This window comes from Mytilus trossulus, chromosome 3 (genome assembly GCF_036588685.1).
Source record: "Mytilus trossulus isolate FHL-02 chromosome 3, PNRI_Mtr1.1.1.hap1, whole genome shotgun sequence".
Taxonomy (NCBI): Eukaryota; Metazoa; Mollusca; class Bivalvia; order Mytilida; family Mytilidae; genus Mytilus; species Mytilus trossulus.
In genome coordinates, this window is record NC_086375.1 from 16,263,363 (window position 1) to 16,282,093 (window position 18,731).

The 18,731-nt window shown below is 31.8% G+C and overlaps 1 protein-coding gene across 1 annotated transcript; it reads right to left on the bottom strand.

Annotated features, from left to right (window-relative positions):
• Positions 1-622: 622 nt before the first annotated feature.
• On the bottom strand, positions 623-15,313 carry LOC134710253 (tRNA (adenine(58)-N(1))-methyltransferase non-catalytic subunit TRM6-like). The gene is made up of 12 exons (XM_063570529.1): positions 15,134-15,313; positions 13,382-13,512; positions 12,941-13,047; positions 10,509-10,600; positions 9,738-9,821; positions 8,821-8,945; positions 8,257-8,299; positions 2,809-3,178; positions 2,433-2,515; positions 1,827-1,929; positions 1,341-1,427; positions 623-738 (listed from the first exon to the last, which is right to left on the bottom strand). The coding sequence occupies exons 1-12, from the start codon at positions 15,238-15,240 to the stop codon at positions 649-651; spliced, it is 1,422 nt and encodes a 473-aa protein (XP_063426599.1). The 5' UTR covers positions 15,241-15,313; the 3' UTR covers positions 623-648.
• Between the last annotated feature and the right edge of the window lie 3,418 nt (positions 15,314-18,731).

Consider the following 18,731-nt stretch of genomic DNA (forward strand, 5'->3'; position numbering starts at 1 on the left):
CACTCATGACACTCGGCCTTCATCTGAGATGAGCACTGTACCATGTGTACAACTTTTCAGTTAATATTTGCACATCTGGGAAAGTAGATCAAATTTATTAATCAGTGTATGTTCCCTTGTGTTAATATGCCTTTTAATTGAGTTAAGTCACTTCAATTGATATTTTATAGTGTGCCTTCCCCCATGAACATGATGTTCAGTGGTTGTTGTTTGTTGATGTGGTTCTTAAAGTGGTTCTCATTTCTTGTTTGAATGTTTTACACTAGTCATTTTTTGGGCCCTTTATAGCTTGCTGTTCTTTGTGAACCAATACTCCATGTTTAAGACCATACTTTGACCTATAAAGGATTTCCTTTTACATATTGTGACTTGGATGGAGTGTTGTCTCATTTGGCACTCATACTACATCTTCTGATATCTATAAATAATTCTTTTTTAATTTGCCATTTTAATATCTCAAGGATTGAGGATAAATCTATTGAGTACATACTAAAAATAAATTAATGTCATTTTATTCAATATTTCTCCATTGTTTTGAATATCAGCAACTGGTCAGAGGGTTTGTATGTATTCTTCTTCAATTAATTCTCCCCATAACTTCAAGATTCTTAAATGGCCATCATTTATTTGAGTGAAGTATAATAATTATCAAGTAGGTTTCATAAGAGTGAGAGCTGTCAACAGATATCCTCCTCCTCCACTCATCCCTATATGTGGGTGTGTCCTCATTGGTAATACCTGTAATGAAAGAAAGGGAGGTAGAAAGAAACTAATTGATACTGATCAGACCTTATTTCATCTCTACTACATGAACTAGCAGTACAATTGTGCTAGTGTTGAAAGCAAGAGTTTTTAAATTTCGTGGACAGTACATCGACTAAGCATGCAGAAAAGATAATAAGACACAGAATGGTCTCTGGAATTGATTTTTTTTTTTTAAATTGGCAATTTCTGTGGGGAAAAAAATTGTTTAAAGACAAATTTAGGAAGTACAAAACACTACATTTAAATACGTCATATCACAAATATTTCCAACTTTGTATGGTTTCAGAGTTAGGGCTCATTTAAATCAGTATCTTCCTTTAGTAGTAAATATGCAGATGTATCCTCAATACATGGATAATACTTCAAAAAAGATTTATATCATTAAATTTTACAATTAGCTGTCACTTCTGTTTATGTAAATGAAATGTGTGTATATTTTTATGAAGATTTGTCTCCCTTTGTAGAAAATGTCATAACATATGGCAATGTACCAAAAATTCATTGGAAGTATGTTGAAAGGGAAAAAACTCTTGAAAGTACAACATGTAACAAAGATTAACACATAAACATATTACCTGATACTCTCTTAGCCATGTCTCAGTTAGTCTAAAGTTTACAATTCCTCCTCTTTCTCTCATGAAAGCATAACAATCCATTAATGGCTGAAAGACAAATCACAACTTTTATAGTGTCAGTATGATTTTGACCTTGACATATTCTATGAACACTTGTTTTTGGTTGTTGAAGGCTCTATGTTTCACTCTGTATTCTAGATAAATTTTGTCATTAGTTTGTTGATTTATAAAATGCACATCTTGCAACCATTTAATGATTTTTTTTAAATGGAAATTGTGCGTTTCAGTTTGAATACAACTACTCCAAGCTGCACTTAATCTGCAAATTAGATTTAATGTTATTCTTTAAGGGTTTGTGGTTAACCCTATCCCCTTTATATGACTTGTAATTGGACAAATGTATAAAAAGTGGCACACCACCAAAAAAAACAATCAATCAATTATTATTAAAAATCGTTTTTATCAATATTATTTTATAAATACTACCTCTTTGTGTTGACTATACAATACTATTGGTCTGCAGGGAGCTATATAGTCTAATAGAGCCAGTACTATCGGTGTTGGATGATATTTACAGGCAACTATTAATCTATCAAATATTCAAAAAGATAATGTTAAGGTTATTCATGCTACAAATATAATGCTTACAAAGAAATCTTCATAAAAAAAAAACTAATGTTAATTTAAGACCTCCACTATCTAATATTTTCAACCAATGAACACGTCAGTTAACAAATTCACAAAGGGAATGAGTGAATTATCACTGTTGTTTAGTCGTGAATTGATAATTTTACAATATTTGAATTCTCGGATTAGTTTTATTTCATTGACTTTTTGTGTAAAGAAAGTAGAGAATGCAAGGATCTATTATGTTTTCTAGATGTGTTGTTCCATTGTTTGTTTGCAATGTCATTGAAAACTTATTGAAATCTTCTATTGTAGCTATAGATCCATTCTCCTGATCATAGTTCTTAGAGTTCCTAGTTTGATAACATTTATGTATTACACAAATGATGATTTTAATACAGAAATTTGAGCTATACTTGATAAAATTGTTATCTTTAGTGTGATTAATATATTTTTAAAAATTACCCATCCATGTTTTTCTGTAACAACAACTGTTTAGCATCTCTTATTCTTTTGTTTCTCAGATTTCTACTGTGTTCTCTTGTTTCCTAAAATAATCATCATAAAAAGATTGTTATTTGAGTCTTTTTTTGTGAAGGTCTTTTTACAGTTATGTTATTTTCCAGATGCATTTTTTTTATTTAAGCATACATTATAAATCACTTTGTATCATGCATCTTAATTTCATATATTTTATCTTCAAGAAATAAGAAAACCCTGACCACTGGCCTACAGTTAATTCAATATGAAAAAGTAACTTTTAAAATACCTATGTTTTGTGTTGTTAAATGGAAATCAGGTAATTCCAATAGAATATCAGGAGTTCAAAAACTATAGTTACCCTATCTCTGTGCTTTCTTTTCCCCTGGTTTCCTTCTGGTTTCCCTGTTGTTTTATCTGTCTCCTTTGTTTCTACATTATCTGTACTTTTACTCATATCTTCACATTCTTTCTCTTTTGTCTCATTTGTTTCTGTTTTAACCTCATTCTCACTCTGATCCATACTTTCTGTATCATTTTTATTTTTGTTTTCAGTTTCCTTTCCTCTATCATTTTGAGTCTGATCTGTTTTACTTTCATTTTTATTTCTACTTTCACTTTGTTCATCATAGGGTGAGTCTGGATTCTCTATCTGATTGGTTTGATTCAGAGGAAAACTATAGAGGTTGTCCAAAAAGTTTTGAGGAAAATCCATAGCTTCTAATGCAGGTCTGAAATCAAAACAGTCGTGCATCATTTCTTTTAAATCAAGAGTTTCAGAAAGATAAGTTTAGTAATACTTTCATGGCTGTATGTGAAGATATTGTGGCTGTTTTAAATTAATAGAAACTCAGCAAAATTTTCACTTCATCTATATTTTGTTACATGCAAGTATCGTGGTCTTTTCCTTTCCTTTCCACAACAGACTTAAAAAGATAAAATTTCATCTTTGGCATAGATGATTAAATCATTTAAGGGCATATGATACAGTTTTGATCCTGTATTTACAAGTTCATGAAAATTTGCATATAGGCTATTTTTTACCTGCTTTAATCAAATATGTAATAAAAAATATACCTTCGTGTGCTACTTTTTGAAAATTTTGTATATTTGCTCAAAATTCAGATTTGGGGCCGTAATTTCTTTTTCGAAAGAAAGACATAACTTTTTTGTTATAAAAGATAAAGACAAATTGTTTTTTTGTTAAATACTCGGTAATGTCTGTATTTTATAAATATCCTAAAAAAATATGCAATTTTTTATTCAGAAATAACTCATATTTATCAAATGTACATGAATTGAGGAAAAAACGTCATTTTTTACTGCATGTTTATCAAAATTAAAAAAAATCCTCTATTTACAGTTTTATAAAATTTCGGTCACATAATCTCCCTGCAAAATGAAACAAAATGCCGTTTTGAAAAATAGGGGTCCATGAACTCGTTTTCAAATTAAATCAGTTAGAATGATAAAAAACCGTCAACAAATGCATTTTTTCCCGATATGTCACAGTTTGGCGTCGCGAAAATAACAAATTACGTTAGCAACATCATCCCCTTCCCTGTAACTGTATCGTATGCCCTTAAGACCAAACAGCCTCTTCATTTCTACCAGTGATTTTTCCTTAAAATTTTGTGTGAAGGTATTTCATGATTTGATGAACAAAATATGATAAAAAAATTGGGGGTCACAGACTTCAGTTTTTAGACTATAGTAACCTCAGTTTCGTGTTTTCCCGAATATTAACATAATATTTACTTGTTATCTAAACTCTCAAAAAAATTGTGTATATCAAACATTCAAGCATAATTCTTGTTTCACGTTAAAACGTAGATTTGTATCTATCAAGTACAGGTTCAAGAGTTTAAGACTCATATTGTTTTGATCTTTAAAAATATGATTTATTTCATTCCTGCCAAAAATAAAACGTAAAAATTATAAAAGGTTTCCAGTACTAAAAAAAATCTACCATTGATTTCTTCATAAAAAAATCAGGAAGAAAAGTGCCGTGTGTACTCTTCAAAATAAAGCAAAAAAAGTGTATGTCACCGACCTTTCAAAAAAGTTATGAGTAATTGTCATGTTTTTTTCTCATTTGTTTTGAGAAAAGAGTTGTCTTTCTTTAGAACATTGCATCGGATGTCATAATACAAACTTTCCTTGCTGGCACACTATTTGAAACCAGGTGCTCCACAGGGCGCAGCTATATACGACACAAATTTGGTCACAATATTCAAGCTTGATACTGTCTGAATTTGGATTGTGATCAAATTTTTTACATAATATGGGTTTTTGTCACAGAATTAATGTGGTCAAAGATCTAACAAATCTTTTACACAATACTGTGCAATTGAATATTTCTTCTTGAACTTTTCAAAATTTGAAATTTGAAAAATTTTGAAAACTAGAGGCTCATAAGAGCCTGTGTCGCTCACCTTGGTCTATGTGCATATTAAACAAAGGACACAAATGGATTCATGACAAAATTGTATTTTGGTGATGGTGATGTGTTTGAAGTTCTTACTTTACTGAACGATTTTGCTTCTTACAATTATATCTATCATGAACTTTGCCCATTAGTAACAGAGAACTATATTTGGTAAAAATTTACATAAATTTACCAAATTAATGAAAATTGTTAAAAATTGACTATAAAGGGCAATAACTCCTTAAGGGGTCAATTGACCATTTAGGTCATGTTGACTTATTTGTAGATCTTACTTTGCTGAACATTATTGCTGTTACCAGTTTATCGCTATCTATAATAGTATTCAAGATAACCAAAAACGGCAAAATTTCTTTAAAAATTACCAATTGGAGGGCAGCAACCCAACAACCAGTTGTCCAATTCATCTGAAAATTTTAGGGCAGATAGATCTTGACCTGATAAACTTTTTTATCCCATGTCAGATTTCCTCAAAATTCTTTGGTTTTTGAGTTATAAGCCAAAAACTGCATTTTACCCCTTTGTTCTATTTTTAGCCGTGGCGGCCTTCTTGGTTGGTTGACCGGGTCACGCCACACATTTTTCAAACTAGATACCCCAATGATGATTGTGGCCAAGTTTGGTTTGATTTGGCCCAGTAGTTTCAGAGGAGAAGATTTTTGTAAAAGTTAACGACGACGGACGACGACGACGGACGACTACGGACGACGACAGACGACGACGGACGACGGACGCCAAGTGATGAGAAAAGCTCACTTGGCCCTTCGGGCCAGGTGAGCTAAAAAGGAATCCCTTAAAAAAATGGTAAACAAAAAATCCACCTCCCCACTTTTTGAAACCCCCATTGGAGTAATAATCCTTAAACTCAATCCCATGCTATTGCATAAAGGGTAAAACTTTGGTTGGCTTCCTTACTTTGTTTGTACACATTTTTATTTAAGCTACAGTTAAGATTGACATCTTCATATATAGGTATGTAAACCTGTATGCTATTATACTTAAATTCAATTTGATGTTATCAAAATATAATTATACAAAATATACAACAACAAGAAAACACGCTAACCAAAGTGTTGATCTACATAAATTAGGAAATTAGCTGTCAGATTCAGTCAGATCAGCTGAAATGTTTATCATTTCTCCTTAAGACAATTTGAACTGAAACAAATGACAAACGACAATGACCCTTTGCCATAGTTTTATTTTTACTTATAAGATTTTGTCAAATGAGCAGTATAAATAAATTTTAACTTCATTGCAAGATCGGATATCATTTTACGAGAATCATCCAGAGATCAGTTACATGCATTATGCATACGTTGGCAGTATGTCAAAACTTCTAGGAATAATTGTTTATCGACCTGACCTCCTGAATACTCAACTTTTAAAAAATTGACATTAAAATTAGAAGGATTATATCACAAGGTACATTTGTACTAAGTTTTAAGTTGATAGGACTTCAACTTCAGCAAAAACTATCTTGATCAAAAACTTTAACCAAAGCTTTAATCTAAAGCGAGACAGACAGAAGAACAAATGGACACCACAGACAAGAAAACAAAATGCCCATAAATTGGTCAAGAAAATAACTTTCACCTATCTAATTGACCTGTATACAATCTGCGCAAATGAAAGACAAAACCTACTAAAGTGAAAGAATAAAAAACTAGAGGCTCTAAAGAGCCTGTGTCGCTCACCTTGGTCTATGTGAATATTTAACAAAGGAAGCAGATGGTTTCATGACAAAATTGAGTTTTAGTGATGGTGATGTGTTTGTACATCTTACTTTACTGAACATTCTTGCTGCTTACAATTATCTCTATCTATAATTAACTTGGCCCAGTAGTTTCTGTGGAAAATATTAGTAAAAATTTACAAATTTTATGAAAATTGTTTAAAATTGACTATAAAGGACAATAACTCCTTAGGGGGTCAATTGACCATTTTGGTCATGTTGACTTATTTGTAAACCCTACTTTGCTGAACATCATTGCTGTTTACAGTTTATCTCTATCTATAATAATACTTAAGATAATAACCAAAAACAGCAAAATTTCCTTAAAATTACCAATTCAGGGGCAGCAATCCAACAACGGGTTGTCCGATTCATCTGAAAATTTCAGGGCAGATAGATCTTGACCTGATAAACAATTTAACCGCTGTCAGATTTGCTCTATATGCCTTGGTTTTTGAGTTATAAGCCAAAAACTGCATTTTACCCCTATGTTCTATTTTTAGCCATGGCGGCCATCTTGGTAGGTTTGGCGGGTCACGCCACACATTTTTTAATCTAGATACCCCAATGATGATTGTGGCCAAGTTTGTTTTAATTTAGCCCAGCAGTTTCAGAGAAGATTTTTGTAAAAGATCTATAAATTTTACGAAAAAAATAACTTTAAAGGGCAATAACTCCTAAAGGGGTCAACTGACCATTTTGGTCATAATAACCAAAAACAGCAAAATTTCCCTAAAATTACCAATTCAGGGGCAGCAACCCGTTAACCCGATTCATCTGAAAATTTCCGGGCAGATAGATTTTGACCTGATAAACAATTTTACTTCATGTCAGATTGGTCTTTATGCTTTGGTTTTTGAGTTATAAGCCAAAAACTGCATTTTACCCCTATGTTCTATTTTTAGCCTTGGCTGCCATCTTGGTTGGTTTGGCGGGTCACGCCACACATTTTTAAACTAGATACCCCAATGATGATTGTGGCCAAATTTGGTTTAATTTGGCCCAGTAGTTTCAGAGGAGAATATTTTTGTAAAACTTAAAGACGACGACGACAGACGCCAAGTGATGAGAAAAGCTCACTTGGCCCTTTTGGCCAGGTGAGCTAAAAATGAAATGCAGATTGGCGCAAATATAAGACAAAAGCTATGCATGTGAAAGAAGAAAAAAATGCAGATCGGCGCAAATGCAAAAAGTCAATGATCAAAATTTATATTTCATTATTTTTATTAGAACAAAGGTTAAATATAGTATAGTCTCTTTTGGGTCTATTTGTGCTAAATTTCCACAAGATATCAGCGTGACACTTCATTCCTTTTTATTTGAGGAACGTATTAGCGTACACCATGTTAGAATCCGTGATAAACGCGAAATATGATATTATAATTTGACGTTTTTTTATTGTTAGAAACAATGTCATAGAGTTTTTATGTTACTTCCAAGTTGCGTTAGTTGATGCACATAAACAATAGGCTGTTTGCTCTTTAAACCAGAAAAACAATACAGTTCACTTATACATGTACAATACTACATATGGTACCCTTTTGTAAATAGTTTTCATAGCAACCATAAGAAACTGGTACAACAAACATTGTTTTCTAATTTGAAATAATTCTAAGAAACTTTAATACCTGGTCATTTCTCCTGTGTGAAAATGTATAACCTTTCCATGTCCTGTAAAATAAATTGACAGATTTAATATTATGGATAAAAGATAACATCCAAGAGTTCAATAAAAAAAAAATCTTAGACAGGATTATTTCAATTACTTTGTGGAAGACCTATTGGGAACTTTCTTTAAATGGCAAATTAATAATGGCAGAAGGAACAAAACTTAGCAACTTTAATGAATGCAACATACTAAATTTTAATAAGAGGAAGATTCTTTACTTTTTTTTTAAAGAATGTAGTGTTGAGAAACATATAAAGTAGGACTCTACTTCAAGTAGTCCAGAGTACTTTACATAATCAGACTACTGCTTCAGAAAAGTCCAGCAAGTAAATAAAACATTCATGTCAGATACAATTTGCATAAATTTGTTTAATTACAACCTTATGGAAAATTTGTGTTTTTCGTTGATCTTTTAAATTTGAGGTTTTTATATATATACCCAAAAAATCAACAAAAGTTGATATCAATAGAATAATAATTAATCACACAATTTAATTTCAAATTCAAATGAATAAATAATAACCTCCAAGTCTTTCTAAGACTGCTCCAACTACAAGTCCATTAGTGGTATCAACAACAGCCATGTTACAATTGGCCCGAACATTACTGTAGGTCAAAATCTGGGCTAATGTGTCAATTCTTATGTGGCTGTAAATAGAAAGGTAGACCATAAATTCAAGGCATAATGAGGTAAATATCTATAACATCTCATTTTTTTCTTCAATTTCTATTATAGTATATAGGGCAAAATAGATAAAACTTGCATACAAATCAGTATTAGCTTGAGTAGATATCATTTTATTTCTTAAGACTTGGAGAGAAAACTAAGGACAGACATTCATCCTTTTTTTAACAATTGAAAGCAAGACTTTTTCTAAAAGAAAAGCCAGCATAAAATTACATAATGAAATTTATACTAATTTTTCTTATTTTCTAAAAGTAACATAAGGAATGCAATTCAGTCATTTCTGTAATATGTTGACAGCAATATTTGAAACACAATCACAGAATTTAATTTCAAAACACTAGAATATAAGTTATATAGTTCGCTACTGACCCCCCTACCGATCCATAGAGGGTTAGTAAAATTCAAAGGGGGTGAGGCCAGAGGTCTATGGTCCGTAGGGAGTCAGTAGTTAACCGTATAAGGAATTTATCGCACGCTGGACTTTTTCTGCCACATTATGTTGAAAAATAAACAATGAAACACAACAACATTAATAGATGACGTAACCATTAATGCGTCATGAACCCCATATGAAATTTAATAACCCCCTATGAGACCAATAGGTCACCATGTGACAGCGTTAAACCAATCACAATGTGATATTTTACCCGCGGTGCGATAAATTGTATTTTTAGAAATTGATGTTGAGGTATGACATGGCAATGAACACTTTCTTATATAATAATTCTTTGTAAACAAAACAGATAACATACCAGATTTTCTGGGGAGCTTTTCCATGGTACAATTCACACAATAATCTGGCTGTTGGTTTTAAAACTGTAAAAATCTGTAAATGTCTGAAAAAAAAATTCATATTAAGTTAATGTTAAGGGCAATAAGAAACAGTTACAGGGGAAGTTATACGTGTTATAACAGCATTATAGTTACCATTAAATGTTATTTTTTTTGCATCATTGCAATGGAGAAAAAAATCCCCTTTAATAATCCTTTTTCTAGAAAAAAATAACATAGACCACTGGATTTTTATTTCAAATTACATTTAGGTCAATCAAATAGGATAATTATAAGTAAACTTTTTTATTTAAATTCACAATGATTTTTTTTAACAAAATTAGATGAATACTGTGGATTCATTTATTTTCGTGGGTACCAATTTTCGTGGTTTGAAGAAAACTTTTATATTCGTGGAAATTTAGTTTCGTGGTTTTGGCAAAGTCTACACTCATTCCTTTACAAAATTTCTATTTCGTTGAACATTTGAATTTGTGGTTCTCCTGTACCCACGAAATTCATGAAAATTGGTATCCAACGAATATTAATGAATCCACAGTATATACAACACAAAATCTTTTTTTCCAACATAAACCTTAAAATATAATAAATATGAAATCATTATCAGTTAAACCATGTATTTTCAGGTGTGACTGTTTTTAAAGTGTGTCTCTGTCTCAATTTAAAGTAAGAAAATTTGTCATAGAAGTTGAAGAAACAGTCTGTATGGCCTAATAGACTTGTAATTTTACTTTTTCTTCTTCTTCTTGATCCATTTTTCCTGTGCGTATTCTGTTTTGTCTTTAAATGTTGTACTGTTTTCTATCAGCTGACCAATGATTTTCTTAAAAATAAAAGAGATCCTTATTATCACGAGATACATAAGCTGTGTAATTTCTAAAACAGAGCCATTCTTCAATTTAAAAATCTCTTGGGTCAGTATAGATGTAATGAAAATTCATTCCTGAAAACTGCAGAAATGATGTGATAAAATCATACATATATTATAAAAAAATGTGGATATGATTAACTTGAACACATTGTGACTACTAAAAAGGTTTGGCCCCTCAAAAAAGATTGATAGAAGAAATAAGAAAATAATTTGCAACTTTCAGGGATCTCCATGGCCTGTTTAACGATGGTGCCCCGCCATTGTTCAAATGACTTGCGCCATCGTTCAATTGTCTTCCGCCATCGTTCAAAACTGTGGGTTTTTTTTATAGCCTGACACCATTTTTGTAGCAATTATAATCAAATGCAAGTTTAGTTTAAACATATTTATTTATAGTGGATTGGGAAACAAGTTTTGCAACTTATATTAATCCCTTTCCACTTTGCGGGTGCGAGTGCTGCCTTGTAGCGGCATTAGCCTACTCTTTTTCGAAATCTACAAGGGTGTCTTTAACGTGCAAGTAATTGCATAACCCTCAGGCTTCTTTTATAGTATAATCCAATACAGTTCTAACGCCTGAGGGATATCCGGATTAAGATCGCTAATCACTTGTACCTGAGCTTGTATAGATAAATCAACAAACCAGACAGGAGAATATTATCTGAAGATAGACGATTCATTTGTCGAATTATTTAACTAAGTTTCCGCAAATGCTTATATGATAATTCAGATTAAATAAATAAATTAATAATCCAGTAACAAAGTTTAACAAGTCGAACATGTGCTTTTATTTTGACTTACGCAATCAGCATCCCCCTTTTTAAGAAGAACAACATTAGACCTAAAACAGTAATTATTATTTCATCGCAATTAACTTGAGTACTGCTATATTGTAACGATAATATAGAATTACTTTAAAAGTTAAAAGTATAAACTTTTAAAATTTCCCGTAAAGGTGTCATACCACCAATTAAGAGTCCCTATCTGTTCAACCAAATTTTACAATTTTCACAGCTTTCTAAATATTTTACCTTAAGTTTAACTTCATAGAAACCAGGTATATCCTGAATCATACATGTATTAGCTTTCTACATGCCAATTTTCATCAGGTGTTTAAAATCATATAAAAAAGAAAAGGTCTTCCGAAAAGAGGTACCACTAAAAATAACCCCTGGTTTTCTGGAAATCTTAAATTAGTATAAAAGGGAGTGCATTAATCCTCAATTTTGAATGCAAACTCATAAACATGTAAATTTTAGCTCAAAATGGTCTTAATATATTTCTCTTTCACCAAAAGTTTCATTTCTGTCAATTTGTTGGTTAGTTTAAGAAAACAATGACATCAAATGCACTATTTTTTGTCCCAGTAGGCCTACTTTCACATACGTTCTAAATTTGAGGGAGTAATTGGTGGTATGACACCTAAAGAAATATTGTATCGTAATTCCGAATTCATTTCGTAGTTTACAATGAAATTGATACATCCGTGTTTCCGGTTTCTATTCTGACTCGAAAGATGCATGTTGCATAGCATCGATTTGCTAAATAAAGTCATTAAAATCCTTTTCATTTGACAACGTTTGCTTTACAAATCTTTTTTAACCTTTTACATAACCCGTACGACTCGCTTTGTCGTTGCTGCAAATCAGCCATACCGGTAATGGTTTCATGACTTCTGAATTTGACAGTGTCCGTGAAAAATAAGCTCCACATGATTTTTAACCCCCATAACAATTTCCAAAAATAGCAAGACAACAACATGGTGACCTTCGTGATAGCTATTGGTCATTCTCGGCTGAGGGAAAGGGAGGGAGCATGAGGGCTTGTCCTTTCGGAAGAGTTACAAACGTCAATTATTGAAAGTATATATACTTCTATATAGTATTTATAATAAAAATTCAAATAAATATAATTTAAATAAGCAATGAATTAGCATTTTCACCTATCCTTATGTGGAGGGATGAAATAATTTTGATCGCGCTACACTGTAAGGCGTAGAAACGGATTATGATGGTAAAAGTTCCTCCATCGTTTAATTTTCATCCATGGAGATCCCTGACTTTTAACAAATTCAAATAAGAATATCAATTTTAATGAGACACCAACCAACAACACACTGAAACCAGGGCTGTCAATCATAAATATATACTTGGTAATCAGGGTACAAAATTAGTGCTTGCAACACCAAATCCCGTAATTCAAATCAAATTTATTCCTACTTAAAGACTCTACATTCTAATATCAATGTTAATAGATGTAATATGTTTATATTTCATGTCAATAATTAATTACCTCCCCTTCCATACCGGTCTTTTTCATTAGTTCAATGTCATCACGTGACAGTTTCTGATTAGAATCTAAATCATGTAATCCTCTGTTATCTTTTCCCTGTTCTGTTGCTACAATGAATAAGTAATATTTCTTTTTAAAATGATCATATGATTTACAATTGCATATCAAATTAATTGTTTTTTAAAGCTGTATTAATTTTTTTTTGTTACAATTTGTTTCCCTGAACATGATGCTCTCAATTTGTTTTCTATAAATTTTCCCTGTAAGTTAATTGTCAACAGTGTCAAAAGGGAACTCACTTAATTTATTAGAACAAAACATAGTACTAGGATCATTTATTTCAAAGGTAATTTTCATGCTTTCTGAAAAATTAGTTTTCGATGAATTAATGTGCATGTTTCTGTTCTGTCTGAGTTGATGCACATTCTTTTCTATACTTACACTGGAAAGCTTCATCTAGTTCCTTTTTGTTGACCTTTACCATCTCTCCATTTGTGACTCTGAAAGTTGTCCCATAACGATGTCCAATAACTCCATCTAATGTAAATTTCACTTTATCTAACCAAACAAATCTATAATAAACAGATAAATTTAATTTTGCATTAATGATTCATAGTTACATGTAGCAAATAATTTGCAATATATAAAAGCAATTTTCCAACCAATATAGATTTGACTCTTGCAAAATATTTGATTCTTTTAAATTTTTAAAAGAATTGAAATTTCAGGATTTACGAAAGAAACTTCTTTGACCTAGTACCACAGTGTTCCTTAAAATATGTATACTAAACAGAGGAAAATTCATAATTTATGAAAAAAAAGTATGGCTGTCTCAATTTTCTGCAAACCAAATTGTCTTTGTTCATTGTTGTTTGACCAGTACAACTATAGATTTATGCAGTTTACAGTTGGTTTGTTTTAAGTTAAAGTAAGGTTTAAAGCTAGGATTAGATTTAGTTTAAAGGTTGTTGTTAATTTTTGTATAGCTCTTTGGCTCAAATAATATTCCTCATGTATACTTATTTTAAGAGGTATTTTTCATAGATGTTATTTGTATTATCTGGTGCTGGCCTTCTATCTGTAACACTATTTACTGAAGTTCAAATTCAAAAGATTAATTTAAGACAAAATAAGTATATCACTATTCGGAAATATGTCCCATTGACGTCATACAACAATCACTTTTCCAATGTGGCGTCAGATATTTTGAATTAAATACACATGAAATATGACCTCAAAATTTTAAGGAAACCTATTTCATTGTATTTGATGTCCAGAAATAGCTGACAAATATATTGAATAAATGTAGGAATATAGAAAACAATAAATGTAGATACCCATTTGGTATTTGGCTGAATTTTGTCTCCAAATGACCGTAGATCGCCCCTGAATAACCTTTTGACGTCAAGCAACAATCACTTTTTTATTGTGACGTCAAATTTTTTTAATTGTTATGTCAAAGTTTACGGGAACCTGTGGGATTCTATGTAATGGCGGACAAATTTGCATACAAGTGTAAATACGTCTATTGTTTTCTTTTATGTTTCTGTACATAATTTATGTTTATATATATATGTATGTAAGGTTACATCTTCTGACATCAGACTCGGACTTCTTTTGAACGGAATTTTAATGTGCGTATTGTTATGCGTTTATTTTTCCACATTGGTTAGAGGTATAAGGGGAGGGTTGAGATCTCACAAACATGTTTAACCCCGCTACATTTTTGCGCCTGTCCCAAGTCAGGAGCCTCTGGCCTTTGTTAGTCTTGTATTATTTTAATTTTAGTTTCTTGTGTACAATTTGGAAATTAGTATGGCGTTCATTATCACTGAACTAGTATATATTTGTTTAGGGGCCAGCTGAAGGACGCCTCCGGGTGCGGGAATTTCTCGCTACATTGAAGACCTGTTGGTGACCTTCTGCTGTTGGTTTTTTTATTTGGTCGGGTTGTTGTCTCTTTGACATATTCCCCATTTCCATTCTCAATTTTATGTTAATGTAATACAGGCCCTATAATTAGTAACAAAATATTATTATTCTTATGGGTAAACCAGTTATTAAGGATTCATTTTATCAGCTATTATTATATGTAAAAGAGCTTATAAATTATTTGTCAATATTGATCATTTTTTCCTGTTATAAATTTACATATTTAAACGTTTGTTTGTCAATTTTTCCAGTATCACATACCTCTTTTTTTTAATCTGAAATACTTGACAACATTTTCCTTTCCTCAGTATCACCTGATCATTTTCAGACAACAATTTTGTTGATGAAATATGTTCTGCACATGCCATTTTATAAAATGAAAGTACAATTTCGCTTTCAATAATGAACTTATTACGTGGTTTTTAACCCCCATTTGATAAACGCACAAATGACTTGGAAAGTGATGCGTAATCATGAAGCGACATCTATGTAAACAATTCCACGTGGTAAAACGCGGTTTCACTTTGATTGTTGTATCCAGACTTCCAAAGCAACACCAACAAAATGTAGACGGAACAAAAGACAATGACAGATTCTTTTCTTTTCAGCAGACCTAGTTGTGGAACTTTTTGTGAATACAGCCATGTAAAATATCCAAAGTTTGTTCCAGTAGAGGAAACAAAGAAAAGCTACAAATTTCCTGCCAGCAAAATTGACAAAGAAGCTCCAAAATGCTGGTTTGAATTACAAACTTGGTACACAGATTATCTTGATGAAAAGTCATTTAGGAAATTTGAAAAAAAGAAATTGAAAACATCGCTCAGTGATTCTGCTGTTGGAAAAAAGTCCAAAGGATGTGAACATCTGTGTGAATTGAAACAGGTTTATTTTGATTGGACAAATAGGAAATCTTTAATAACAGATAAACGTTTTGGTACAAACAATCTCAAATACCTGACTAATGGGTCAGCTTATGAACAAAATGAAAGTAAACTTTCTGTAGAACTTTATATCAAAATAATGAAACAACAACTGTCATCTTTTCGACTTTGTCAAATGAAAATAGAATTGATTTGTCAATGTTTACAAATGTTCTTCAAACCATATGATAATACAATAGTGTTATGGGTTACTGACGCTGATCTACAAACTCACATCGATAAAGCAAAGAAAAGTGAATGTAAAGACATTTTCAATGAACCGTTGACAGAAAATTGTATGGATGTGAAAGCTGTACTATACTTAGATAAATCTGCAGCTCGGCTCTTGAGGCATAAGGATATGTGTATGCTTGATACACTTGCAACTTTAATTGAAGTGAGAAAAGACAAAATAATGATCCTTCCTATGTCTATCCCATGTGCATCTGTTACTGATCAGACTGCTGTATAACATGTATAAAAAAGGAGTAATTTAAACTGAAAAATAAATATTATGATTCATGTTTTCTATTTTATGTCCATCTAAAATCAGGAGAGCCGTGGTGCAGCGGTTAAAGCATCAGACTTCAAACACAAAGGTTCCGGGTTTGATCCCCAATCTGGGATGGAAATTTCAGAGAATTCATTTTTGGCTCTCCCATGACACCATTTGTGAGTATGGTCTTGAGAAATGATGATAGTCCAACAAAAGGGGATGTTAAAGGGTTGGCCCTGTGTTTAGAGAGAGCAATATCTCTTGCATGTAAAAGACACTCTTGTAGATTTTCGAAAAAGCACAGGTTAATGTCAAATTAGTGTAATTGAAAAAGTTTTGAGAATTCCCTATAGATCATAATTTCTTTGGTAACTGTTGCTGATAATAAGGAAGGTAATAAACCAAGAGTTCCAAGTGGTTGCCAGGAGGAGTACATGGATTGTTATGGAATATGTTTCACAGATGACTGATACAATACATAGCAGGATCTGCTTTTCCTTGTAGAGCATCTGAGATCACATCAAATTTTGATGTGGTTCTCGTAATATGTTGCTCAGTTTTTAGTTTTCTAAGTTGTATTTTGTAGACTGTTGTTCGTCTTAGGTTGGGTTTTTTTGTCCATTTCTCCTGAGACATTGTCATTTCTTTTCAACTAGTTTTGACCTTTCCTTTGTATCTTCTGTCTTTCTTTTACAATTATACAACTGGTCATTAGGGTCAAAACTTAGCAATGGTCTTTTTCAATTTGTTCAAAAGGCCTCTGACATATTGTTGATAACATTCAAATCAAATAAAAGAACAATTAAGAAAGTCATTATTTCACTCATTTTTTGTTCTTCAATTTGTTATGTTGGTATAACATAACATTCCAAACAAAATCTCATTCTATTTGTAATGGATTATTTTATAAATAAAAAAAATGTTTATGTATATACACATCTGGTAATCTACACACGCAGAACATTTGGTTCTGCAATGAAAACGTGAGAGGATTTTCCGGTTGTGCTTGAGTGGAGTAATTGTCACCGCTTCAAATGGTATGTACATTTCTAAATCGCAATTTTCTTATTCCACTGATCAAAATATTGAAAATCGGAGAATGCTATGCTATGGTGAATACTGTAACGAAGAGATACATGTATCATTAACTGTTGTACGTGGAGTTGAACTCCTACATAATCAGTTGACGCACGAGAATTTGCTGAAAAAAGTGAAGTTTAAATTTTAAAATGGTTCTAATTACAGACTCTTAAGTTCAAATTTACTTTTTATTCGGTCAATGGGTATGAATGTCGTTTTGGGTGGCATGTACGCTGTCCGGTGTTGATCGACATCTTAATAAATCTAAAAAAATCATATTTTCATAATGACATGCGTGAGGGGATCGGTTCTGATTGAGGACATCGTGAATGCGTGAGGGGACGTGAAATCATAATATTATATCGAAACTACAAGTCTTTGAAAGATGCTTAAATGTGGTCAGATTGTTCATGGAAAAACACTTTTGTGTGCATAAACAAAATTAACGAGATAGAATTTTGAAAGATAGGTTTTACGAACAATAAAAGGAAAAATTTTGTCAACGATTTGTTTCTAGCTACAAATAAAAGTTGAAAAATTTCATACCAGCCCAGTATATATTTTTCACGAAAAGATTTAACTCCTCTTGTATTGCGGTTTTTTTAAATGGATCGCGAAAACACAATTTTTGATATTTGTTTGAATATTTTGATTTATACAAAACATCACAAAGTTTTCTGTATATGAAAAAACAGTCTAGCCAATGAATTGCAAATATGTCTCAAATAAAGCCAAGAGCAGTAAACCGATGTCGAAGTTCATAAATTGATTGAGAAAAAACAAATTTGGACTATAAATACAAACTAAAACTGAGGGAAACACATCAAATATAAGAGGAAAACTACAGGACATTTTAAGAAAAAACGGTCGGATGAACCCTGTTTTGTGGCATGCCAAACCTCCCGCTTCTACGACAATGGTAAATCTATCATTTAAAGACAACATTACATGAAAGGACTACAATACAAATAAATGATAGAACATATAGGACAGAGAAACACTCCAATTAAATCTAACAAAAGGTACCAGGTTTAAAAAACACTTATGTGTAAGATGCGTCTTTCGTCCACACAAGGCTTACCAGTGACACTCAGATAAAAAAGTTTGAAAGCCAAGACAAGTACATTGAGGACCAAACGTTCCAAAAACTTGTGCCTAATACGGCTAAGGTTTCTGCCTGGAATAAGAAAATCCTTGTTATTTGGAATAAGTCATCATTTTGCAACCAGTAATGTTTTATAAAATGACAATATAATACATAGATATAAATGATAAAATCGAAGTGGTGACTTTAGTACTACACAATAAAAACGGATACATAAAACTACCTAAACCAGCACATAAAAATTCACAGCCGAGTAAG

Coding starts and splice junctions, on each gene's coding strand:
- LOC134710253 (XM_063570529.1), bottom strand. CDS start 15,240: ATGGCATGTGCAGAACATATTTCATCAACAAAATTGTTGTCTGAAAAT. Junction 13,513..15,133: donor TTTCAGATTAAAAAAAAGAG/GTATGTGATACT, acceptor TGTTTATTATAG/ATTTGTTTGGTTAGATAAAG. Junction 2,516..2,808: donor AAAGAAAGCACAGAGATAGG/GTAACTATAGTT, acceptor TGATTATTTTAG/GAAACAAGAGAACACAGTAG.